The following is a 25,655-nucleotide window of genomic DNA, read 5'->3' as shown; positions in this document are numbered from 1 at the left end:
CACCCGGGTGCCAACTTGCCCTGGAACGCTGCCAGGGATGGGGCAGCCACAGCTTCTCTGGGCACCCTGTGCCAGCGCCTCAGCACCCTCCCAGGGAAGAGCTTCTGCCTCAGAGCTCATCTCAACCTCCCCTCTGTCGGGTTAAATCATTCCCCTTGTCCTGTCCCTCCATCCCTTGTCCAAAGCCCCTCTCCAGGTTTCCTGGAGCCCCTTTAGGCACTGGAGCTGCTCTGAGGTCTCCCCTTCAGGAGCCTTCTCTTCTCCAGGCTGATCCAGCCCAGATGGTTTATGGATGATGTAGTGATACTGTCTTCATGGCCCCACCCCCCCCAGGCACAAAGAAATTGTTCTTGATGGTTTTACTTTTCTTTTTCTGGTGGCTTTTTAACTTCTGAAAGCTTCTTAATTTTTAGGAATTCCCAGTGTGTTTGTAAGGCTGAATCACTGCAAAGGTGGAACTTCTGCAGAGAAACTTGCCTTGTTTTGAGGTCGTGAAGAACAACAGAAAACATAAACCCATTCCTTGTAGTGAGGTGGGGTCAGTCTCTGCTCCCAAGGAACAAGGAATGGGACAAGAGGAAACGGCCTCAAGCTTGACCAGGGCAGGTTTAGCTGGAGCTGAGGAACAATTCCTTGCCCAGAGGGTGCTCAGGCATTGGAACAGGCTGCCCAGGGCAGGGCTGGAGTCACCATCCCTGCAAGTGTTCACACCCCGGGTAGACGAGGCCTCAGTGCCAGGGGTTAGTGGTGGCCTTGGCAGTGCTGGGGATGATCTTGAAGGTCTTTTCCAACCTGGTTGATTCTATAATTCTAGAAATTCTTTCTGTTCTTGAAGACTAAATGTTGATGTGTTTACTTGGGAAACAGTGTCCTGCCAGTATTTGAATTGATATTGCAAGTAGGAAACAGGCATGAACTCAAATGATGCAGGAAGGACTGGTTCCACTGTAATAATATGCATGGGATATTTGATTTAAATTTTAGATCTGCAAATGTTGAAGATTTAGGACCTTTCTGAAGGTTTCAGTGAGAATAAAATGCAAATGCAGTCAAGTGTCAGATTTAGGTGACCTTTAAGAAAGGGGTATGTGGGTGTGTGCAGCGAAACTCCCTTTGCATTAATGCTTTATGGTGGGGAAGGAGAAAACCTTTGCCTGCAAAGTTTACATGTGTTCAGAAACTACTGCTGCAAATGGGCTTTTCCTCCCGATGTACCCCAGTGTGGTAAAAGTACTGGTTTGAAACAGAGATCTGGAGGCAAAAGACAAAGAGCTTTTGCGTATCACTTGTATTGATCTTCAAAAGGAAAAAGGAGTGTTTGAAGAACAAGTCCTGTAATTATATGTTACCAGGAACCAGTGGAAACAGTTTGGGTAACTGAGATGTAACTGATTTAGGGATTCATTGCTGGTAAAAGCAACCTAGAATGGAACGTTTTCATATTGGTTGGTAATGAATGTGGTTGGAAAAAAACCCATTGATTTCTCTTTTTACAGAAAAACCTGCCATTGCTCCGCCTGTCTTTGTATTTCAGAAGGATAAAGCACAGAAGGTAAGGAGATGTTGATATGGATTTCTCTTTGATTTCTTCTGTAGCCCTCACATTTTCCATGATGAGCAGCTGTTTGTCTTGTTTTGAAGCTGAAGCTGGATAATAAATCATTAACAGTTTAAATGGTCTTAAGATGAAGAGGTAAAGGAGGGCTAAAAGTGGGAAGATGTATGATGGTGGCATGAAATGGGTAGCTCTTCAGACAGAAGATGGACCAAATCTTGGGGAAGAAGTATCTTCAAAGCTGTATCTTGAAGGAGGAGATGGTAAAGGAGTGCTGTGAGCTGCAGTTGCATGGGAAAACCATAAAACTTCTTTTTCTGATAACAGAGTTAAGACAAAGCAAAGAAAACCATGCTCTAAATTATTGCTTTCCACCTCAGGATATTTACTGTATCTCATACCTTTGGTTAGTAAGCTGTGAAGTTTCTAATTACCTTGTCAATGGTCATCCTGTTCCCTCCCCTGCCCCTCTCCCCCTGCCATGGCTTCCTGTCCCCCACCTTTGGGTCTGCTGTTGAGGTAAGTTGGGGCTGTGCTGTAGTCTGTTGGAAGGTGGTTCTGTAGGTGAGTTTGTGTTGAACCAAGAGGCTGGTACAAGTCATCCTGTGGCTGCAGAAAGAGTAGAGCTCAGGTGGAGTAGAAAGAGTCTCTGCTTGAGAGTAGAGCTCAGGAGAGAGTTGAAGGAAGAAGCAGCAGAAATTGCTATTGAGTTGAAATGGAAAGCCATGGTTGTGTGGAGGAGTGCAAGATAGTTTGCATTCATTTTTACTTTGAAAGTGGCACACAAAATGTTAGGCTGCTAGGGTGTAGTTTTTCTTACTTCTTCTTTCCAAAGAATAAGCCTTCCAGTTACTTACATAGTAAAAAGGCTTCTAGGCAAAGAAATTGATAAGACTCTTGATAAGAATCTCAGTGTATCACAGTATTTAATTCTGCCTGGTTAATAGTGAAAGCTGTTAACATTTGGGGTGGGGAACCAAGGCTACCCTTGTTTCAGCTGAAGCTGGTGGAACCAAGAGAAGTGTGTTCCTGTACATGAGTCACTTTCTGTTGTCTTCTAAGTGTGTTACTAGAAAATACTGCACCATTCTGCAGCTGGTAGCTTTGCTTTGCAACAAGTACCAGGCTCAAGCTTTCTCATGGGTTTCATAGGCATATTTCTCAGCAGGAGCTTGAAATCTTTCATCAGCTTGGAAAGTATTTAAATGTGCTGTTCTTTGAATAGTAGCTAATAAAATTATATACTTACAAGTCATTCCAGTTACATTTGTTTTGGTGGTCACCATTTACGTGTACTTTGGAAAAAAAGGAGTGCTGATGTTAATAGAATCACAGACTGGTTTGGGTTGGAAGGGACCTCAAAGCTCATCCTGTTCCAACCCCCTGACACAGGGGAAGAGATTCTGTGACCTCTCTGGGCAACCTATTCCAATGCTCAGTCACCTCACAAGTAAAGAAGCTCTTGCTCGTGTTCACATGGAACTTCCTGTGGTTTAGTTTGTGCCTGTTGCCTCTTGTCCTATCACTGGCACCACTGAGAAGAGTCAGTCCCCATCCTCTTGACACCTTCCCTTCAGTTAACTCGAAACACACTGATCAGTTCCCTCCCAAAGCCTTTTCTTCTCTGGGCTGAACAGGCCCAGCTCCCTCAGCCTCTCCTCACAGGAGATACTTCAGACCCTTAATTGCTGTAGTAGCCCTTCCCTGGACTTGCTCCAGGCTTTGTGTGGTGAGGTATGTGGGGAAGGTTTGGGGGAGCAGAGAAGGCAAGAACCAGGGCATGTGTTCAATGTAAGCCATGAGGAAAACCAGATCTTCAGCGCTGCTTTTGTGGTTAGTGTTGTGTAGGTAACTTCTGACTTAAATCTGGTGCTTTTCCTATGGAGGTATCCCCTTGAAGGGGAAGAAAACAGCTTGAGTGATGTTTGGAATGCTGTTAACTTTGAAAGTGAGGCTTAGCATAAAAAGGGCCTAGGAGGAATGGGTACAGAATGTCAAGTGGAGGACTGAAGTTTCTACTCAGACTTTATGTATGAATAACATATAAATATGCTCCAAGTGCTGTGCCCAGTTCCAGGCAGCCTTTCCATGCTGTTCTGAGGCAAAGAGGTAAGAACAGCAGAGTGCTAGGCTTGGTTTAATTTTTGATGACAAACAAAATGTTTCTTTGACTCTTTTTATTCTGCAGGGTTTTAAAGTCAGTGTTTGGGTCTGTTGGTAACAGCTTTCATTTTGCAAGCCCAGGAACCCAGCATCCCCAGCTTTACCTGACCTCTTGTCCCTGACAAATATATTTTGACTTTTTCTGAGCCTTAATGATGATAATTTCTTGCAAGATTCAAAACATGAGTAACTCCACTGCATGGAACCTGCTGCTAAGTGACATGGATTGCTCTTTTACTGATCGCTTCTGTTTGAGGACAGGCCAACTGCAGAGCTGAAGCACTTTGGGCTCTTAAGGTTTAAAAGCTGCTGTTTGAGGTTACTGTTTACTCTGTTTTCCGTGGACCTGAGCAGTGATGAACACTTCTAGTTTCTCTTCATCCTACTGAATGCCTTCTGAGAGCAAGCCAAGGCTCTGTGCTTGTGAGTGACATCTTCACCTACTTGGTTCTCCAGATACTTCACCGTAAGACATCAGGAGGCTTGGTCCACAGATTGCAGCTGGGAGAACATCCTGGGCTTGAGTATAATCCATGGGCTATAATTTAGTCCTGATACAGCTCTTCAGGCTCAAAGCCTTTAACTTTATTCTTTAGACATGGGCAGAACATGGTAATACTTAATTTTTGTTCTAGAAGTGGGGACCTGCAGCATTAAATGATCTGAAGAACTGTAAAGAGCTTGGGGCAGAAGTTCAGCAGATACCAAAGCCCATGAGGTGAACTTGCTCTCCTGTCACCCCTCCCCTTGAGATAGATGGGCAGCTCTTTAATTTACAAAAGAGAGTATTTATGTGGCTTTTCAGGTAATTGTGGCTCAAAGGTTTGTGCCTTCTGTGAATGTAGTAATGAACTTCAGTGGAGAATTCTGTGATGAACCCCTCGGACGTGCTCTGAAGCAGCAGTGAAGGAGAGTTACTTACAGGAGTTGCCTGTTGAACTAGTGTGTCTGAATCTGGGGGGGTAAAAGGCATCCTTTAGACCTTGAAAGATAGTGGAGTTAAACCCCAGCACTCTCTTGCCTGGCAAAATGCTCTCTTGCTGGGGACACTCACGTTTTTAGCTCAGGTTCACAAAAGTGTATTTGCTTCAACTGATGCTTTTTGTGGGGAGGGGAAGCTCATTCAGCCAGTGGGTTCTGTTACCTGGGTTGTGTGTGTTTGAACTGGGGTCTCAGCAGCAGCAATTCCTCCTGTGAAGCCACCCTGTGAAAAGAGGGAATTTACAAGTGGATTAGCAGAGCTGCCTTGAAGGGGCATTGTCTTTTCTGCTCCCAGTCCCCTGCAGAGCAAAAAGGCTTCTTGGATTCAGGTGAGGACCCCCAGGGAGATGTTAAGCCCCCCCAGCATGGTCTGGGTCAGAAGGAATCAGCTGGTGAGTGTGACTCTTGAGCACCCTGCTCCCACTGTTGCCTCAGTCAGTGCTACCCTGAGTCCCGCTTCTGAAGCCCAGCTTGCTCCTATGCAACAAGAACTGGCAGGGGTGAGTGTGAACCTACCAAGTCCTTGTGCTGCTGTGGGGATCCTTCCATGAGCAGGATCTGTTCCTCTTAACCCCAGGTAGTGCAGTTCACTGTCTGGTTCCTTGATCCCAAGTGTTTGCCCCCTCTAAGCTGTCATTCCAGTCAGTAGAAGTGAAATTTGTTTGTGACTCCCCAGTGGGTGTCATTACAGAGCGGGCAGCAAGTGTTGATTTTAAACTTTAGGGGTAAACTGTGTGTGTATTGAGGTTAAGAGCTCTTCTGAGTGAGAAAGTGGGTGTACACAAGGGTGCTGGAGAGGGACTTCTTGCAAGGCCCTGCAGGGACAGGACAAGGGGAATGGCTTTAACCTGCCAAAGGGGAGATTGAGATGAGCTCTGAGGCAGAAGCTCTTCCCTGGGAGGGTGCTGAGGCGCTGGCACAGGGTGCCCAGAGGAGCTGTGGCTGCCCCATCCCTGGCAGTGTTCAAGGCCAGGTTGGACACAGGGGCTTGCAGCAACCTGCTCTAGTGGAAGGTGTCCCTGCCCATGGCAGGGGTTGGAGCTGGAGGAGCTTTAAGGTCCCTTCCAACACAAACCGGGCTGGGATTCTGTGATTGTGACACCTACACACCGCATGTTCTCTTTGATTGCTGAGGCTGTTCCACACAACACCTGCACTCTTTCTTGCAGTAGTTTCCCCCTGTCCCCCCACCAGAAATGGGCCATTTCAAGTAAACCCAGTGACGAATGGATCGTCCTTACAAGGTACAAGCAGCTGAAGGTGTCTGACTCTTGCTCAGTGACCTGCTGCAGGCATTTTCCTACTTACACCCTTTTTGTTGGAAGGTTAAAGTTTTCAAAGGTTAATATTTTTCAAATCAGCTGGGAAAGGAGCCACGGGCTTAGGTTAGTTTTCTGTCCTTGTCAGTGTTACTAGGGCTGGCCAAGTGAACTGTGTTCATGAGGATTTCAGGAAACCTCTGACATGTGGTCATTGTCTTAGACTTGTTCCTAAAAAGCAGAAGCCCTTTAAAAGCAGTTAACCCAGGGCTGAAAGAAGTTCAAGCATCAGAAATGCTGTTGGAGAGTACATACAGGAATTCCCGGCTGTACCCAAGAGCATCCTTCAGGTTCACTCCATTCGCTTAAATGTACGGGATAGTACAGTGACCAGAACATCAAATATAGCATTAATGGGATTGGGCTGATAGATATGTGGGAGGGGACTGTGTTCCAGAACTGTCATTCCCTGTTCTAAGTTTCAAAGGTAGGATGTTGGTGAATAGCTGTACTCTTCTATTCATGTAAATCAAACCAGAAAACCCCTTAACCCTAATTGCATGGGCACAATGCAGTGTAAATGGGGTTTTATTAGCTTTGGGTGAATACTGGTAGTACAGTAGCATCTAGAGTCTAAATACATGCAGTGCTAAGTAGAAAGGCTTGTTCTTTCTGGTCTTCATATCTCCAAGGTATGTCTTTCAGGTGATAGTCCTGTGCAGCTCTAACCAGACCCCTCGTGGTGTGTTGCCTGGTCCTGGTGTGACTGCCTGTTCTCCACACTGAAGCTGTGCTAACACATGAGCTGGTTATGTGGCTGAACTGGTGACTGGTTGTAGTGGGGAAGGCCAAGCTCTGGGGCTGCAGAGGGCCTGTCCATCAGCTGCTGCTGGTCCTCAGTTCAGCCCCACTCTGCAGTGAGGTGGGGGCTGAAGGGAGGTGTCCAGCTGTGTCCTGGGACAGGAGTGGGGCTGGGGTGGTGTTGGACTAGGGAGAGGGTCCAGTTGTGTTGAGAGGTTTCACAATGAGATGAAGGTGCTAATGGTGCCCTGGTCGCTTTCCATAGTGAAAGGAATTCGTTGTGGGATTATATGTTGCAGGAGTAAGGGAAATTGTATCAGGGGAGGAACTGGCAGAGCAAGTAGGAGAGAGACCTAGAAATCATCAGAAAAGATGTGAAACCTGTACTTGAAGACTTGTGGAATGTTGTGAGAGTTGGTGATGCTTCTTGGTTTGTTTCTGGTACTGTGGAACGTGCTGGGGGACTCCTTCCTGTAAAACCACCATAGTGTTGGTTATAGAGTGCACTGTGAAAGGTCTTCCTCCTTTGCTTGAAGGAGGAGCTTGGAACTTCTGTGAGCCCAATTTGAGCATTGTCACTTGGAGATTTTCCATATCTAGAAGCTGTGACTGTAATAATGGTTGCATAGTCTCCGGAGATGTTAGTGCTTGGGTATAAACCGTCAGGTATCTCATTTGTAAATGAATTCATTTGAATCTTGTTTAATAGTAGTTGGGTGAAACTCAAGATGCTTCTATGTAAGTTGGAAATAATGCTTTGCCTTGAGTGTGTCTCATTGGCAGGAAAGAAAACCCCTTCAAACTGATGATTAAAACATTCAGATGGATCCAAAGAGATTGAAATGTTCAGTGTGTCATTTTTGTTTTATCATTGTCATCTGATTTCAGAGATCAGCAGATGGGTCAAGTCCAGAAGATGGAGATGGTAAGAGACTGATTGTCAGATTAAAACCCATAAAATGACTCTCTTGGATTTTGTGGTTTTTCCTCTAATTGCCTTTATCCTGCAGAATCTGATCGAGAGGATGGGAGCTACTGTCCACCTGTGAAGCGGGAGAGAACATCATCCTTAACTCAGTTCCCTCCTTCTCAGTCAGGTATATAATGTTGTAGCAACATTTATGATATATATGGGTTTCCTTCCCATATATATCATTGGGGGCCTGGGGGGTTTTGTCTCCAACAGATCATCGTGCATGAAATCCAGCATGACAGGATTTATCAGCTGTTTTGGTTTTTATGAGGCTGTGGAAGAAGCTTAAGCATTATGAGATGGGAAAGGGAAGTCATCTCTGAACAGAAGATGCAGCACTTGCCTTTTGTATTTAAGTTTTAGATTATTTTTTCTAATTTGCTTCTTCCCTTTAATTCCATCTTCCCTCTTTTCATTGTGGTTTGCCTTAACCTTAAACATGATGCAGGTCCATGTAGAAAAATTTCCCTACCCTTGAGAGAACTATAACCCCCACCAGAAATTGAAGAGGTTTGGAAAGTGAAAGATTTTCTGCAAACAAAGGCCATTGAATGCTGACAGCAATATTCAAAGAAACCTTTATGGAAGTTGTGGGGGAAGATGTCTCTGCCTGTGGCAAGGAGTTAGAACTGGATGAGCTTTAAGGTCATTTCCAACCCATAGTTTCAACTATGATGGAAACAAAGTAGTGAATTCTCCAAACATGCCCCGAGCACTGACACCTCTTGACTATAAAATAATTCTTGCCCAAAGCTGAAAATCTCTGTGAAGAGAGAAGCATAAATTCTAGAGAACATTCCTGTGAGTGAATGCAGATATCGAGCATTGCCATTCCCAGTACGTGAACTGCAAGAACTTACCCCTGGCCTTGCCAGCAGTTGTGCTGCGGCCTGTACACACCACAGGCAGTGGTCATTCTCTCTTGCATCTGCCAGGAAAGAAATGTATTGAATCCTCTCTACTTTAAAAGGAATGGGAGAAAAGACTAAAACAACTTAAGCATGACCTGAGACTTGGAAGACTTCCCTGGCAGCAGAGTAACTAAGAAAAAGGTAGCTTTTTTATATGAAGCTGTTGAGAAGTGACCTGATCACAGCAAATCTAAAGGATTTCTGTTGAATTCTTCAGTTTAACAGCATAAGATTAAAAGCTGAGGCTACAAATACATGAAGACTTACAGATAGGAGCTACTTCTTAAAACATACCTATCAACTCCTTTGGGCTTTACTGCATTTGTTAACACAGACCATAGGAGTCGGAGTACATGGATGGCTGCTGGGGGCTTAAGCCACAGCAGACAGTGATAAGACTGCTGACATGAGGGGGGAAAAATAATGTGCCCATAATAGTGGTTTAGTTCAGCAGAAAGGAAAAACCAAAATAGACAAGACAAATGACGAGAACAATTGTTCTCAATTTTGATATGCCTGGGAATGGAGTTTAGAATTAAGATAAAATACACAACTTCTCTTTCTTTTTCTTTTTGCTTGGCTGCAGTAACGAAGAACAATGTTTTTATGCCATCAAGCTTCTGTGAACCCTCTACAGGCAATTCTGACTCAGAACCAGGTGAGCTTCCCCACTTCTCTGCTTTTGCTCAGCAAACTGAGCTATCACGATCCAAAGTACTCCCATATTTCAGAAGCAAGACCCTGTCTGGGAGGATGGAAGTGGTGATGGTTCTTGTGTCACAGCTGTTCACTTGTTCACTTTGTTGCTTGAGTTCATCCTGGTGGAGGTAGTTAAAGGAACAAATGGCAAAATTCTGCCATGCTTTGGGAGTGGTGGTAGAAGCTGCACTATAACTGTGCCTGCCTGGTGACATCAAGATAGAACTTAAGGGAAGTTTTCATTTATCTACTCTGTATAATGGGGGGGGTTGTTAATAGTGAAAATGAAATCAACCATAATCTGTGGTGATGTTCAACTGTGATCTCTGAACCACTTATTTTGTTAATCCCTCCTGTTCTGTGGTTGGTTGTGCTGCTATTGCTGTAGAGAATCCCAGCCTGGTTTGGGTTGGAAGGGGCCTTAAAGCACCTCCAGCTCCACCCCCTGCCATGGGCAGGGACACCTTCCACTAGAGCAGGTTGCTCCAAGCCCCTGTGTCCAACCTGGCCTTGAACACTGCCAGGGATGGGGCAGCCACAGCTTCTCTGGGCACCCTGTGCCAGCGCCTCAGCACCCTCCCAGGGAAGAACTTCTGCCTCAGATCTCACCTCAGTCTCCCCTCTGGCAGGTTAAAGCCATTCCCCTTGTCCAAAGCCCCTCTCTAGGTTTCTTGTCGGCCCCTTTAGCACATTGTTATCTTATGCTTAAATGGCAGAGTAAGTAAGATGGTAAGGTGCTGAGCACAGCCATTATGCCCACAAGAGAAAACATTTATAATTACGCCTTGTAAGTTCTTAGGAACTTGTTTTGTAACAGCTGTGGGTTTATGAATATGATTTTTTTTGAGATATTGGGGTTTTATCTAAAAGCTTGAAGTGCAGTGAGTGCAAACAAAGGAATTTCATTTCCCTTCTTACTGTAAAAGCAAATGGAATTATGAGAAATTAATATTACCAATTAAGTTTAACTGAATTTATGATGATTAGCAGTTGGGTGCTTATTATCAGCTGTCATGTTCAAGTCATAGCGTTGGTATTTTGTTCAGTTTCATTCTCACTTATAACCTCTATTGCCTCCATTAATTCTTTCACACAAAGAGCTCCATTTCTCTTGTGTAAAGGATCTGCTTCAGGTTTCTACTGAAAAAACAATTTGGAGGGTTTTTTATTGCAGCAACTCATGTTTCTGTCTTTGTGCATTTGCTGCGATGATTCCTGGGAACTCAGACTTCTTTTGGAGGAAGGGAATTGGTTCTTTGGAAATCTCTTTATGACTTTGGATATTTAGAGTGGGGAAGACATGCAGAATTGTGACTTGCAGTGTACGTAGTGTGTTACAGCTATGGCCTTTTGGGTTTGTATTTTGCTTCCAGAGGAAAAGAGCAGTGGATTCCGGCTGAAGCCACCAATCCTTATCCATGGTCAGGCCCCCAGTGCAGGTGAGTTCAGTCTCTTCTGCAGCAGTACAAAGAAACCAGTTCAAGCATTTCATGTATTTAGGACTTTCCTCAAACTGCTGCTGGAAATGGAAAGCAGAAAAAAATCTTCCATTCTCCACAGTGGTTGTGCCCAGATCCACTGTGTAACGTGGACAGGCACAGGCAGACCTTGGCTTGCCTCAGTACTGTGCTTCTGAAACATGTCAGAGCTTAGTGTGCTTCGATTCAGTCCTTAGAGTAGTGCTGGGCCCCCTGCACCAATACCTGGAAATCTCTTGATTAGGAGGAGAGAAGGAGACGTGGAACATGTAGTTGAATAATGTGTCAGTGTATAAATAGGATTGCTTGTGTCCTCTTCACTTCTCTTACATTTTGGCTTGTATTTCTGAGTTAATCATAAGTTCTCCCTCTGTGCTCTCCTGGATAAGGTAGAGAATATATATTGAAGTGTTCCTAGCCTTAGGCTGGGAAGTTGTCTTCTCTATTTGGGACTAATTCTATTTTGAGGTTAAGAGATGGGAAAGGAGGAGGTGGAAGCTTTCTAAATGGCTGTTTTTCCATTGTACGCTCTGTTGGAAACAGTTACAGAAAAGATGAGCTGAAGCTGAATTTTTCAACTTTAAAGCTTTATAGCTCCTGAAAAACCTTTGTACTTGCAGGTCTCCCCAGCCAGAAACCGAAGGAGCAGCAGCGCAGTGTGCTACGTCCAGCAGTATTACAGGCACCACAGCCAAAAGCTTTCTCACAGATGGGTAAATAACACTTTTGCTTTCTAAAATACCACAGAGGGAGAACAAAACCCCCAAAATCTCCGTAGTGCAGCAGTTTGTTTTGCTCAGCATCCACCTCTGTTGTGCTGGGTTTCTCCTTTCTGAAAAGCAGCATCGTAGATGTGAGGTGGGGGGAGGGGAATGGCTGACAGGCTGCACCCAGTGGGTGGTGGTGAACAGCTTCCTCAACTGGGGACCTGTCACTAGTGGGGTCCCCCAGGGATCAATATTGGGCCCAATTGCTGTTCAATGTCTTCATGAGTGATCCGGGTGATGGGATCAAATGGACCTTGATGGAGTTTGCCAATGACACCAAACTGAGTGGGGAGGTGGACACTTTGGAAGGTAGAGCCACCCCACAGGATGACCTGGACAGGCTGGAGAAGTGGGCTCACGAGATGAAGTGACTTCTTGCTGACTTGGTTTTCTGCATTTGGACTTTTGCTTCTGATAAGAGTTGCTGAATCACGGACCTCATGTCTCTTGTAAATACTATGGGAACTCTGTATTTTACATTGCAACCTTTCATAGGCTTGAGGAAACAGCATGAAATTGGCAATAGAAAACTTCTAGGACAACCTCAGTATTTAGAGAACTTATGGAACTTTCTCATTCCTTATTCCAGTTCTCAGCAGTGGCACCAATGGTGTGAATATCCCACCAGATTCCGCAGCCACATCAGAATCGCTAAGTAATGCCACACTGAAGAGTTCTGACTCTGAAGACAAGGTGAGTTGCAGGAGCATTGGAAGGACACTCAAGGTGACAAGCTTCATAACAGTATTCTCTGAGCAAAGTCTATTTGTTTAGTAGTGTGAGTGCAGTTACACCAGTGATAGCCTCCTTCTCTACCCACACCATGGTAGTGCACTTCAGGTGTAGTATTAGATTTTATACTAGTAATATACTATTTTTATCTTTACTAAGTGCAACAAAGATTTACTGAATCCAGTCTAGGATGTTTTTTCATACCTATTTTCCCTCACAAAAGATATTGCTCATTTCTGCTTCTACTGTCATTGTTTCCTTATAGTCCTTCTAACTTTGTCTAAGTCTTACTGTAAAATCTTACCTTTGCTTGAGAGCAACCTGGTCTAGTGGAAGGTGTTGCTGCCCCTGGCAGGAGGTTGGAACTGGGTGAGCTTTAAGGTTGCTTCCAGCCCAAACCATTCTATGATTTAGTGCAGTCAAACACTGAAGCAGGCTCCCAAACTGGAAAGCTTGGTAACATCCTTGGGTTTTTTGAAGACTTGACTGTAGGAGGTCTTGGGTAGCCTAGCAGAGTTTTTGATGCTGCTTTGAGCACAGTTTGGACCAAGTGATTGTTAGAGATGCCCTTGAACTTCAGCTATTCTGTGATTCAGTAAGGAAGGTGATTTAAACAACAGGATTTCAAAAGCAAAATTTGCCTTGTAGCTCTGGAGATGATATTACAGGGTTGTCATTGCAAATGACTGTGTGACTCACAATGTCATAACGTGGCTTTTGTTTGAAGAAACTCAAGGCTAAAGCTTTCCATTTCTTTTCTTTAGGCAGGAGAATGTCAGAAAAAAGAGTCTAACAACACTTCAGATGATGACAGCTGTGAGAAGGCAGAACTAAATGCACAGCAAGCGTTTGTATTTGGGCAAAACTTAAGAGATAGAGTTAAGGTACACACGTGTTTGTTGTCTTGACTAAGAGTTGTATTTAAGTGAGGATACGCAGCAATGGAACAGATCATTTGATGGCACGAGCATTGCACACTGTTTCTGGAGTACTTTGAAGCCACCCTATATAGCAAGGTTAAAACCTCCATGTGTTTAAGCAAAATGAGAAGCTGTGAACACAGTTTGGTTGGCTGTTCAGTGAAACTGGTTTTCCAGACATTTAATAAATGAATTAATACTTTTCATTAGTGTAAGAAGCTCATAGGTAACAAGCTCTGTGCAATCTATTGTTTTCTCTTAGCTTTTGGGTCAGAATTGAGTTGAAATGTGTTCTTAAGTTGCTCAAGTGAAACTAAGACTTCACATTAAAGGTGAAAAAAGAAAACCAGAGCAGCCTGGGTTCAAACCTGTGTGTGAAGTGATTGAGCTGTGGTTTTAGTACCTCCTGTTGAAGACAAGGTTGCACAGGTTTCCTGACATAACAAGAGCTATGCCAGGTCATAGGTTTATATTACTTTATTGTAGACAGTGCTCGTGGATGGAACTTTGTCCTGGGAAAGCATGAACTGGAAAGTTTGTGGTCAGTAGTTCAGACTGTCAATATCTCCTTGTTCTGTTCATAGCTGGGGGATGAAAGCGATGAAGCTGCCGACGTGCCCAACACCGGCCTTCCTACGACAGACACACCTTCTGCAACAAATTATTTCCTACAGTACATCAGTTCCAGGTGAGCCTGCAGGGAAACCTGGAGGACCCTTCCTCTGTGTCCGAGATGAGTTGTGATTCTGCTGTTTGGATGCAGGGCTTACACTGGGTCAGTGGGAACTCAGGCTTCTGGAGAAATGAGGTGGCAAACTTCAGATGGGGGGGAACCCTCAATTGTATGGCCAAGGGAGATGCATGTGACACCCCTTGCTTGACCACAACCTCAGCAAAGCCTCTTCAGAAAACGAACAAGCATAAGATGAGAGAAGTTTCCTCGTGAATGAATAGAAAGAAACAGTGATGGAATTAATTGGAGCTACCAGTAGAATCTTGCACAGATCTGTGCTTCAACCTGCTCTAGTGGAAGGTGTCTCTGCCCGTGGCAGGGGGTTGGAACTGGAGGAGCTTTAAGGTCCCTTCAACCCAAACCATTCTGGGATTCTGTGAACAATTACTTAAGTTTTTTCAGTCTGTAAAATAAAAAAAAACTATTGTCCTTCCTAAAGGGGATTTAAACTCTATTAATAAAAATGCCACATGGGAGGAGGATGCTTATTCTATAAGGAAGATGCAAGAGCTGAGATTTGATTGTGAAACTTCCTGGTGAGCATAGCATTGGAGATGGTCTAACCAGAGGCATTACTTACTCCTGCTGCCTTTGCTTCGAGTGGCTTAGTTTCAATTCTTTTCCTTTCTGAGACTGACCTAAAAACCTGTAGTAGTTCACATTTGTGTATGTAGAATACTGTTCAAAAGTCTGTTGTATGATGAAACAATAAGCCCTCACTTCGCATTCAGCATGGCTTAGTGTGGAACTAGGTATCTAAAGGGAAGATATTTACAGTGACAAAACCATTTGCCATCATTCTGAGAGAGGATTCTCATTCTGTAAAATCAGGACACGTGCTCTTGTGTTACTAAATTGAATTCATTTTTGCTGATGTTTGTGTGTCAACCAGTACTTAAAGCCAGCGACAGTCGCTCACTTACTGAGGAATTTTATCAGAAGAAGATAAATGGATATTTTCCTGACTTATAAAACCTATTTTGTTGGGGGGGGGGTGGGTTTGTTTGCTTTTGTTTTTTTGTTTTCCTCCAGTGTAGAGAACTCTACAAACAGTGCAGATGCATCTAGCAACAAGTTTGTCTTTGGACAGAACATGAGTGAGCGAGTGCTAGTGAGTATCCACAGTGTATGGAATGCTCTAACTCTGTGAGGAGTCGGTGTTATGGATTCTCACTCAGGGATTTTGAGAACCTTTAATTATACTCATCTCTGGAGCATGGTTTTCTTTCAGTGGTTTTCCCTTGTAGGTAATTCCCTTTTTCGAGTGCAGTGTGGGGGTTTCATTATGAGTACTGGCTGCAGCAGCAGTCTCACCTTCAGGATTTCCCTGCTGACCTATGCTAGTGTAAGGAGCTTGAGTGCCTTCTAGTAGTCCACGTGGTTCTCAAGTCCAAGCACTTTATGGCACAGTTTGCTTTAAATGGCTTCTTCAGTACAACTATTTGAGTGTTTTGTGTTTTCTGCCCTCCAAATTGAGAGAAGTTCAGTTACATGGTCCCCCAGTGATGGGTTTCCAAGTCCAGCTGCCTCAGTACTGAGGTGTGATACAGAAAACTGTTTATGGTGTGCCATCCAAAGGTACAACTTCAAGTGCCTCACTGTTTCCTACTGTTGTTTTTATTGCTGTGCTGGTCTAAAAGGGAAACACTGAACGCTGTGCACTCATACCCAGGTAACCCCTGAGCAGGGAGTTCAGTCAGGTGTGCACCAGGTTGAACTGTAGCTGAAACTGGTTTCCTTTACTTGAACATACCTTCACAATGAGGGTTGAAATTTGGTTTCAGTTCAAGGAAAAATAACCTGAATTGTGTTCAGGTCCCGCTCCATTCAGTTCCTTGGCTGGGGAAGTAAGAGCTGTTACTGTGAGAGCATGTCTTCTGTGGGGTGGTTCTTGTGCCGTACGGTTGATGAACACTAGGGCTTCCCTCAGTGACTGATCACTAGCTTTGTTCTGCAGAATCAGTGTATGCTTTCTGTCTTCTGTTTACCCCCTCCTCTTTTTGCAATAGAGTCCACCAAAATCAAATGAAGGTAGTACAGAGAGTAATAAGGAGAATGCTGCTACAGAGTCTGGCTCTGAATCATCTTCTCAGGAAGCCACACCAGAGAAAGGTGAAAAACAAAATACTGTTTTAGGAATGGTAGTTAATCCTTGTTAAATGATTGCATTTTTTAATGTCCTGTTAGTTTATAAAACAGAACATTTTTATGTTGTCTTTACTGTCTCCTGTAACCAAAGACACAGCCTCAGGGTGGGAGGTGATGTGCTGGATGCTATAGATTCTCTTGGCCTTCTGGCTTTAATATTAAACGTGTAGAGGCTACACTGTCTTTTTCATGGTTGTTCTGCAGTACTGGGACTAACTTCAGCAGAATGAAAGTAGAGGGAGTTACAGAGCGTAGAAGAAATGTGGCAAACTCTTTTCCAACTTCCAGTGACTGAATGTCTGAGTTGAATGTGCATCAGATAGATTGGGTGCACCAGATGGGTTGCTTAAGAGCTGTTTGCTGGATTCTAGACTGTTGGGACTCCAGCTTGGCAAGATTTTCTGGAAAGCTTGGGTTTTCTCTAGCAAACTGCTTACAAGCCACAGGAAAAGTGAAAACAAATGGTGCTGGACATGGGTGGGCCCAGCTGCAGGGCTGGTGGCAGTGTCAGGGCTGCTGGAGCACCTACAGATCTGCAGGTGTCCTTGTGACAGGTTTTGAAACACTGTCTGCAGGGCCAAGATTTGTCACTAACTTCCCTCTCCTGTCCCTTGTGTCTTGTGCTTAAAAGCCAAGCTTTAACTTCTGCTGTCAATTTCTATCCTGTCTCTAATATTCTGTTAAGGGGTGTCTTCTGTGCTTTATTGCTTCAAATTCTGGTCTGTGTGTGTGAGGCCTTTATCCAGCTCACAGATATACTAATCCTTCTCCAACTTTCAAAATGTTGTTCAGCAAATAATATTTCAGAGTCCCTGGCAGAGTCTGCAGCAGCCTACACTAAAGCAACAGCAAGGAAGTGTTTGTTAGCAAAGGTGGAAGTGATCACTGGGGAGGAAGCTGAAAGTAATGTGTTACAGGTAAGAAAATGAGAATGTTTGAGGAGCTTTGACTTTATGGGGATTCATCTGGATGAATGTACATCACCTGGTTCCCTACAGCTCAGCCACCCCCTCTATAAATATATAATGGATTTTCTTGTGTTAAAATGCAACCTTTTGATGTTTATTAATTAGAGCCTTACTTTGTTGTTTCTGGATTTTCTGAAGAAATGTTAGTGTTTGGGCTATCCAAATCCTGAGTCCATCATATCTTCTATCATAGAATGGTTTGGGTTGGAAAATGACTGATTTAAGACTACTGACTCTTCAGCACTCTCCTATCACAATAGGTTTCCTCTGTGAAAGTTTGTACCTCGTCTGAAACTGTTCTTGTTGCTTGCTCTTGAATGCAGGTATTATTTAAGAGTCTACAGCTTCTGTTAATAAAACTTCATGAAACCAGTCAGCCTGTTTTGAGGAACTGATTGCAAAAGAGAGGATGACTACCTTGCTTTTCACAGCTATAGACAGATAAAATTCCAATATGAAATGTGAATCTCTTTAACCATGTAGGTGGCTAAATAGGGACTATGTTATTTCAATTGACCACTATGCTACAGAGTTATTTTCTGTTACAGATTCAGTGCAAGCTGTTTGTATTTGATAAAAACTCCCAGTCTTGGGTGGAAAGAGGTCGAGGACTTCTGAGACTCAATGATATGGCCTCAACAGATGATGGAACATTACAGTCTCGGCTGGGTAAGAGGAACCAGGGGAAATGAGGTACTGGATGACAGTCAGTGCTATTTTCATAGGATGTTTCCATGACGTGCAGCAGCATCTACTTTAGTTATGTCTTAGCTACAGAAACTCAGAAGCAGTTTGGACCTTTTCTCTTGTTTCAATTTGACACTTTCTTCCCAGGAGAATATCTCTCCTAATGTAGCACATGTGCCAGTGGCTTTTCTTTTTCCTCTCTAAAAGCAAGATGCATTTAGCAACTACAGTTTTTGACTAGAAATTTATGGTAGTGTTCTTCAGATCTGGGCTCTCTGCCCTTTGGGATGGGCTGCATTTGGCAGGGGAAGTCTCTTTGAATAGCCCACTATGGTTCAGACTGGCAGGAAAGTGCATTAGCCTGAGATGAGCTCAGATTCAACCACTGAACTTTGTACTAACATGTAAGACTTTGGGCTAAGTATCTTTAGACATGACTGCTAATTTTTAATAGCCTATGTTCTTCTCATGAACACTTGTGACAAGATTCTTGGTTTAAGGGCTTTCCCTTGCTATTCCTTGTAAAGACACCTAAATGGCCCCACAATAAAAAGCCATCTTGGCTGTTTTGAGCTTCCTGTTGTGTCTTTTTCCACCTAACTGATCTTGTACGTTGGCTTTAGTGATGAGGACTCAGGGGAGTCTCAGGTTAATCTTAAATACCAAGCTCTGGGCTCAGATGCAGATCGATAAAGCCAGCGAGAAGAGCATCCGGATCACTGCCATGGATACAGAGGACCAGGGAGTTAAAGTTTTTCTTATATCAGTGAGTATTGTTTTTTCTTTACATCTTAACCTTCCTACTACAATTGATGCTTGCTTAAATTGGAGTTGAGATAACATTCCCATTCTTCTTTGCACCCTCATCCCCTTACAACCACCACCTCCCAGAAGACAAAGGGCTTGGCAGACTTGTCTGAAAAGCCTTACTAGTTGTGAAGAAATGCCTCATGAAAGGCTGGTTTAGGAAGGCATATTGCTTAAAGTATTGACTGTGGAGCCATGGGGTCTGTTCCATGCCTTCTGAGACTGTAACTGTAGTGTAAGATGAATGCAAATCATTTTTGTTATCAAGGGAAATGGGCATTTCATAGATTTCCTTGGAATAGCTCAACCAAAATTAGATGTCCCAGAACCTGTAGCACAGGAAAGCTGTCATTGTCTGTCTGCAGTGTGGGTGGTGTCCAGAGGCTCACTGGAAGAGAAACACTAAACATGCAAAGAACATTGTATTTGTAGTTAAGGGTAAAACAATTAGATTTTCTCTTAATACAATTCCAAGCAGTAGCACACAGTGGAAGTGATTTCTGTGCTTTCTAAAGGGGGAAAGAGCAACTCCAGTTTACAATTACTAAATCACTTGAGAGATCATGATACAGTCAGGCAGAAAGGAAGGGCATTCCCTAATACCTGCTAAGAGCACTTACACATTTTGAGAGGTCTGAACACACTCTTCTGACTTGCACTGATTCCACATGCTAAAGAATTAGTGGGTTTGGGGATCAGAAACTGAGAACAGCAACAAATGGTCAGCTTTTCAAGGCATAAAGTCATAAAAATGGAATCATCACTTGCCTGCTTGTCCAGGCAGTTTCCTTGTTATGTCTTATGTTGGAATGTTGTCAGTGCATCATGAAACAATTGATTATGATTAACTAATATGTGAAGTTGAGTGAATGACAAACCTGGAAAAATCAGTGCAAGGCAGACTTTTTAATTCAAGAACTTGCTAGCATAAGCTTTGGAGGTGTCAGAAAAGCTGTGTGACTCCTGGGTGAAGAGCTTGTCTACAGTCAGCTGCATATGTGAGCCAGAGTTGGTGCTGAGCAGAGAGGGGTAGACCCTCACCATCACAGTTCAGTCCATCGAGCACCTTCCTATGTCTACCACAACCCGTTCTGACCTAGTGTGGAAAACCCTACCTTAGAAAACTGAGTAGGTGGTGAAACTGGGCACAACTGGTGTGGATTCCATAAGCAGTGATTTATTCTTTTGTAATTCCTTGCACCCTTTTCTTGCTTCTGAATATTAAACCCATGCAGGCAAGCTCTAAAGACACAGGGCAGCTGTATGCTGCATTGCACCATCGGATCTTGGCCTTGCGGAGTAGAGTGGAACAGGAGCAAGAAGTGAAGAATGTAGCACCTGAGCCAGAGGTAACGCAATCAAACGAGGAAGACAGTGATGATGATGTCATTGCACCTTCAGGATCAGTTGGAAGTGGTAAGCAAGAAAGATAACAGAGCTTCCTGGTTTCCATGCGTTCTTCTCTGTCCTCTCTGTGACTGTATTAGACATGTACTTCTGGCTTGTTGCTGCTCACAGGGGTTTGTGAAATAAAACTCAAGGCATCAGGTGCCTTTTTGAATGCAACTGTTTGTTGCTACTTCTCCAAACTGGTAAAAGTCCCCTCTGCTGCTTCCTTCTGAGTTCCATGGCACATTTAGCAGAAGTTCTCTGTGCTTCAACTAGTTCTAGTTTTGTTTACAGGGTTGGTTGTTTTAAGGGATGGTTGTGAGTTTCATTTTTGCCTTCAACATGGCCAAGGCTTACCCAGAGAAGCTGTGGCTGCCCCATCCCTGGCAGTGTTCAAGGCCAGGTTGGACACAGGGGCTTGGAGCAACCTGCTCTAGTGGAAGGTGTCCCTGCCCGTGGCAGGGGTTGGAGCTGGAGGAGCTTTAAGGTCCCTTCCAACCCAAACCATTCTATAAAACCTGAGATGACTGTCTTGGGTTATCTTCAGCAGGCAGAATCCACACTGACCCTTGAGACTGCTATTTGGAAAGCAGGAGGCTTACAAAGGTGCATGGAAAGTGTAATTAGTTTCATTGTACATGAGGAGATCATAATTTAAGAAAAGCTCTAGTCCTCAGTTTGAGGAAGGCTTCCTTCTGTACTTCTGACTTGGGAGTTCACCTGTGCTTTGCTTTCCTATGGCTTAGACCATCCAGCCTTTGACAGACACCAGTCCTCCATCCTGATTCGCTGCAGAGGAGGAAAAAAAAAGAAGGAATGAATATGACCAAAAGCAGCAGGTGGATTGAAGAGGCTGGAAACTTGAGCTTTTAGGCTCTGGGATCTGCTGGGATCCCCAAATGAGATCAATCAGAGTAGTCAAGAGCATAAAATTCTGTAGTGGACAGAGGTCGATCTGGAGAAGGAAGATGTAAGGCAGGCAGAGGGGGACCTCTGCAGTTCTCATCTCTCCTTGAAATCCTCAGTCTGAGACTTCTGTGGGCTTCTCAGGTAGGGCCTCTTATTGTAAAGCAAGAAACAAAAGATATTTCTTATGACAAAGAACTCTCTTTGTTTCAGGTCCTAATGATGAAGGTGATGGGCAGAATGTTGGCAGCACATAGCAGACGTGAGCCCCTCTGCTTGCAAGGCTGCTATGAACATCATCTTGCAGGCACCTCTGGATCCCCCAGGCCAGCTGTTATTTCAGGCAGTGTTGAAGGCTCCAGGACTTAAGAACTGTGCATCCCTGTTCTGTTTGTTTGGTTTTTTGGTCTGGATCAGTAGATTCCACACAGAAAAAAGCAGACTTGGAAACTACCTGAATGTGGTTTGGGACGTGAAAGCTCATCATATTGATGAGCCAAAAAGAAAACACAAAATAAAAAACACAAAACAAAACCCAACAAAACCCCAAACATTTCCCCTCTTCCTTGTAATTGAAATGGCACATTACAGCTTGTCACAGCTTTTCATTGGGACCTTTTGACTGTTTCTTCAGTAGTCCATGTCTTGCAGGCCTCCGAGATAGAACTTTCCGACACGGTTCCAACTCGAATTCTGCTTTTGGAGCCCCTCCTCCCCCTTAGGAGTTTCTGCCACCTGCAGGGAAACTGTGTCCTCACCAGTTCACTGACTGCCCTTTTGGGGCCATTCTCTTTTTGGACTGCAGATGAGGCAGATGATGTTGTTTTCCCTTTTAATTCCAGCGTAGGTTGTGGACACCGTTGTTCCCTGTCTAGTGGGTTTGTAACCAGAGAGAAACAAAACCTTGTGCTTCACCAGGAAAGGTTGGCTTTTTTTTTTTAATGCAGTAACAAGAGACTTCAGAGTCTGCAGGATTTTGCTAATTCCTTTTCTTCCCATTTCATTATTATTATTTGGGGGTTTATATTGTGGTGATACCTATTTTTTTTTTTTTTTTAATTTTAGTTTTTCAATAAGATGTGTGTTGAGAAAGTGAAACTATTGTTTTGTACTGTTCTTTTCTGTTCCTATTTAAGGGAGAGCTAAGGCCACTATATATAATAGATGTTGCATACAATTTTTTCTTAGGAAATAATATGTTTCTGTGGCTACAGTGGAGGAGGCAAACAGATTACACCTTCAGGAAAGCTGAGGAGGAAACAGCAGAATCAACCAGGCTCATGTAATGAGCTCTGCCAGCCATTCAAATAAACCTGTACTCTGAAGCAGCTCTCATCTAGTGGCTTGATTCAACAAGCCATGGAAGCACTTGCCTGATTTACCTACATGTGAATAATCTTCCTGAAGTCAATGCAACTATTCATGCTTAAAGTTGAGTACATTTTTAAATACCTTGCTGGATTAACGGCCTTAAATAGAAACTTCTAACCCTTCCTGTCCCCTGTTCTGTTTCCTGAAGTCTTGCAGCATGAAGAAAAAGGTAATATTGCCAGCTTTGAATAGTTTGGGCTGAAGGATATTGTATTCTGTTCCACCAAAATAAAAGCAAGAATGTGTTTTCCTGTGTGTAATTCTGAAGTACTCCTACTGTAACTGTAGCTCACTTTTTGCTTTGGATGTTTTCTAATCAGTTGGGCCTTCTGTGTGAAAGATGAGCTTTATTTTGTTGTTAAAACATAAAGTATATTCTTGTCCAGCAAAGTTGGAATTTGGTACTCACTAAAAACAGTGACCAGGTCACTTTGGGCAATTTATAGGTTATTTGCATTATGGCTAGTTTACTGGTAGATAATTTCTCGCTTGCTCCTTCTCCTGGTGGTTAAGGAGATCAAAAATGCACCATTTAAATGCAACTGAAAGAGGAAGGAGCATTTAATGTAGCATGCCTTGAAAAAGAAAGCCCAGGTTGTAGCAGAAAAGCAACTTTGAAATTATCCAAATAGGAAAACAGTCCTTACTGCCTCTATTTTACTGCAACCCTTTTCTTCACTGGGAGTCAAGATCATGTTTCTACCTGTTACCTCTTATTAACCATTGCTGGAGACTTAAGCTGTTGGGGCAGGGGGGTGCTTTGTTTTTCCTAATTGAAGGAACATCTTGGATGTCTGTGGGGTGAAGGGCTGATGATGAGCTGTGCCACTGCATTGGGGGGTTCTCTGGATTGTCTGCTTCTGCCTTTTTGCATAATGGTGTTGTTTCCTCCTTAGAGTTAGGGGGTTTGTTAACCATGCATAAAGCTGTCGATGCACCCCATCTCCTGCAGCTCGCCACCAGAAGCAGAGCATGGTTTTTAATAGCCACACAATTGTGTCTGTATCACAAGGGCTGGGGAACTTCTGTATTTTCAAATAAGTGATCTGCATATTGGGTCTTGGCTCTTTTTACACTCTGATACTCAGATTTAAACTACTCTCTTCAAACAACCTGACACCATAAAGCTGCTTGGTGGCAGCGTAAAGAAAATTAGAAGGTGTCTTGGTTAGCAGAGCCTAGTTGTGGGGGAATGGGTGTTATTTCCTGATCCCAAACCCCATGGGGTCTGTGCAGAGTCTCACTTTGAGGTGCTTTACCTGAGCTGAAAGTGGTGGTGCATGAAGACTTGGAAGAAGGCAGTAAGCAGGGGGTTTGGTGGTGGTCCACAGTCACCTACAGCATGTTTACACTATGTTTATAGTGAAGAAGGAAACATTACTGTGAACCACAACTGAAACTGGCCATGGATTTTGTTCAAGATGTAGTTAGGCCAAAGCAAGACTCTTCCTTCAATCTTTGCCTTTTAAGGCTTATTAAACTGGTGACAGGTAAAACCAGGTCCTGCCCCTATGTTTTAAAAGATTGATGTAACACAGTCATATCCAACTGCGTTAAAACTTGGAGCAGAAAACGAGCAAACGAACCACCCCAAGCCTGGTGTTGTATTCCCTGTGCTGGAGGGGGGGCCAGGGGAGGGTTGGAAGGGAGGTTGGGGATGAGCTGTTTTGCCTCCTGACAACAGCCTTCCCCCTGCACCACCCTCCTGCTCCATCTTTGCTCTTAGGTCTGTTGGTAATGTCTGGGTGTTGGCAGCAGTTACTCATTCTCTGTCCTGGCTGCTGACTGGAGGCAGGGGGAATAGTGAAGAGTGTAATAAAATGGAGCACATCACCTGATAGGGAGAATGGTGCAAGAATGGTGGTGTTAGAACACCAGGAGTAAACTTATCCATAAACTGTAAGGAGAGAAAATGTGTTGTTCCAGCATCTTTCTGTAGCCCTGTTCCTAGTGCACGATGCACTAAGTCAGAGAAGAGCAGGGAAGGATCTAAATAAACTAGACCTCAGCTCTCCTTGGCTGAAAAGACATATCCAAGCTGTTAGAAGCCTGCAGGAATAACACCCCCCCAACTTTGTCCTGTCTCTCCCCTGTTCCCAGCCACTGAGGTATCAATTCCATTGCCTTGGTACTGCTGCTGTCCTGCAGGCTGAGTGGCCTCTTGTTCTCCCAGTGAGTGTAGAAAATGGTTTCTTTCCTTTCTTAGAAACATGTTACATATTTAAAAGTTTATCATGTTCCCCCGTAATCTTCTCTAGTTTTAGGAATTCCAATTATGATAATTGCCATAATTTGTCAAGCAAGATTTCATTAAACTGACTTTTCACTGTGTGCTTTTCTCCCCTTGTTCTTTGGGTTTTCTGTGCACTGATTGCTTTAAACTGGCCTCTGGAGTCTGGCTCAAGTAGACTCGGTCTTAATTCCTGTTGCCACTTGTCTCGTCCAGGAATCTTGCGAAGAAAAGCTGAAAAGATAATTTCTGTAAATAGAAGTGTCTCATTTAAAGACAGTATTCGGAGTTCCCTGAATCTGTCACCAAGATCACTGCTGCTGCTGGGGAGGGGAGGCAGGGAGGAGTGCCTTTTACCTATGAATTGAATGGGGGGGATATGTTAAAGGAGTAATTCCTGATGGAATTCTGGTAGCTTCCCTCCAGCTTCTAATGGGACCGTGGAAAAGCAAAGTAGTGATGTTGTATTTGGTGGTCAAGACACCAGAAGGGACCAGTCAGGCCCCAGCTGGAGGCCAAGGGCTGCGAGTCCCTGAGCTTCCAGCCAGCTGTATGCATGGGAAATGCGTTTGCTGCTGCTGGTAGCTCTCTGGTTGTAGTCCAGTCTGCAGGCGAGATAAAACTCCTCTTCTGAAGAGTTTGGAGCAATTCTGTAATGGGCAGGAGTTGCCTGTGAACTGTCTGGGAAGATCTTAGAGCAGCTCCAGTGCCTAAAGGGGCTCCAGGAAACCTGGAGAGGGGCTTTGGACAAGGGATGGAGGGACAGGACAAGGGGAATGGCTTGAACCTGCCAGAGGGGAGACTGGGATGAGCGCTGAGGCAGAAGTTCTTCCCTGTGAGGGTGCTGAGGCGCTGGCACAGGGTGCCCAGAGAAGCTGTGGCTGCCCCATCCCTGGCAGTGTTCAAGGCCAGGTTGGACACAGGGGCTTGGAGCAACCTGCTCTAGTGGAAGGTGTCCCTGCCCGGGGCAGGGGTTGGAGCTGGATGACCTTAAGGTCCCTTCAACCCAAACCATTCCCTGACCACTCTCAGGTCTCCCCGGAGCCTCCTCGTCTCCGGCCCCTACAACCGCAGCGCTCCCCGCAGGCAAACACCCCGCAGAGCAACCCCCGTGGCGATGCTGAAGGAGCAGAGCTCCCACAGCGGGGCGCTGCTCTGGGTCGCCCACGGAGCTCAC

At 44.3% G+C, this 25,655-nt stretch overlaps 1 protein-coding gene across 1 annotated transcript in view; it reads left to right on the top strand.

Moving 5' to 3' along the window:
* RANBP3 (RAN binding protein 3) overlaps window positions 1–21,653 on the top strand; it is a 26,033-nt gene extending 4,380 nt beyond the window's left edge. Inside the window, 17 exon segments of the mRNA XM_010011861.1 lie at window positions 1,497–1,552; window positions 4,995–5,105; window positions 5,107–5,199; window positions 7,648–7,684; window positions 7,770–7,856; window positions 10,716–10,781; window positions 11,441–11,533; window positions 12,177–12,280; window positions 13,084–13,203; window positions 13,824–13,927; window positions 15,005–15,083; window positions 15,982–16,084; window positions 16,913–17,037; window positions 17,637–17,757; window positions 18,399–18,541; window positions 19,818–19,998; window positions 21,091–21,653. Coding sequence (XP_010010163.1) covers window positions 1,497–1,552; window positions 4,995–5,105; window positions 5,107–5,199; window positions 7,648–7,684; window positions 7,770–7,856; window positions 10,716–10,781; window positions 11,441–11,533; window positions 12,177–12,280; window positions 13,084–13,203; window positions 13,824–13,927; window positions 15,005–15,083; window positions 15,982–16,084; window positions 16,913–17,037; window positions 17,637–17,757; window positions 18,399–18,541; window positions 19,818–19,998; window positions 21,091–21,134 — 1,667 coding nt within the window. The 3' untranslated portion in view covers window positions 21,135–21,653.
* Window positions 21,654–25,655: the final 4,002 nt, after the last annotated feature.

This window comes from Nestor notabilis, unplaced genomic scaffold (genome assembly GCF_000696875.1).
Source record: "Nestor notabilis isolate BGI_N333 unplaced genomic scaffold, ASM69687v1 scaffold27983, whole genome shotgun sequence".
Lineage (NCBI taxonomy): Eukaryota > Metazoa > Chordata > Aves > Psittaciformes > Psittacidae > Nestor > Nestor notabilis.
Note: the sequence above shows the minus strand (reverse complement) of the source record. Positions and strands in the feature narration are given on the sequence as shown.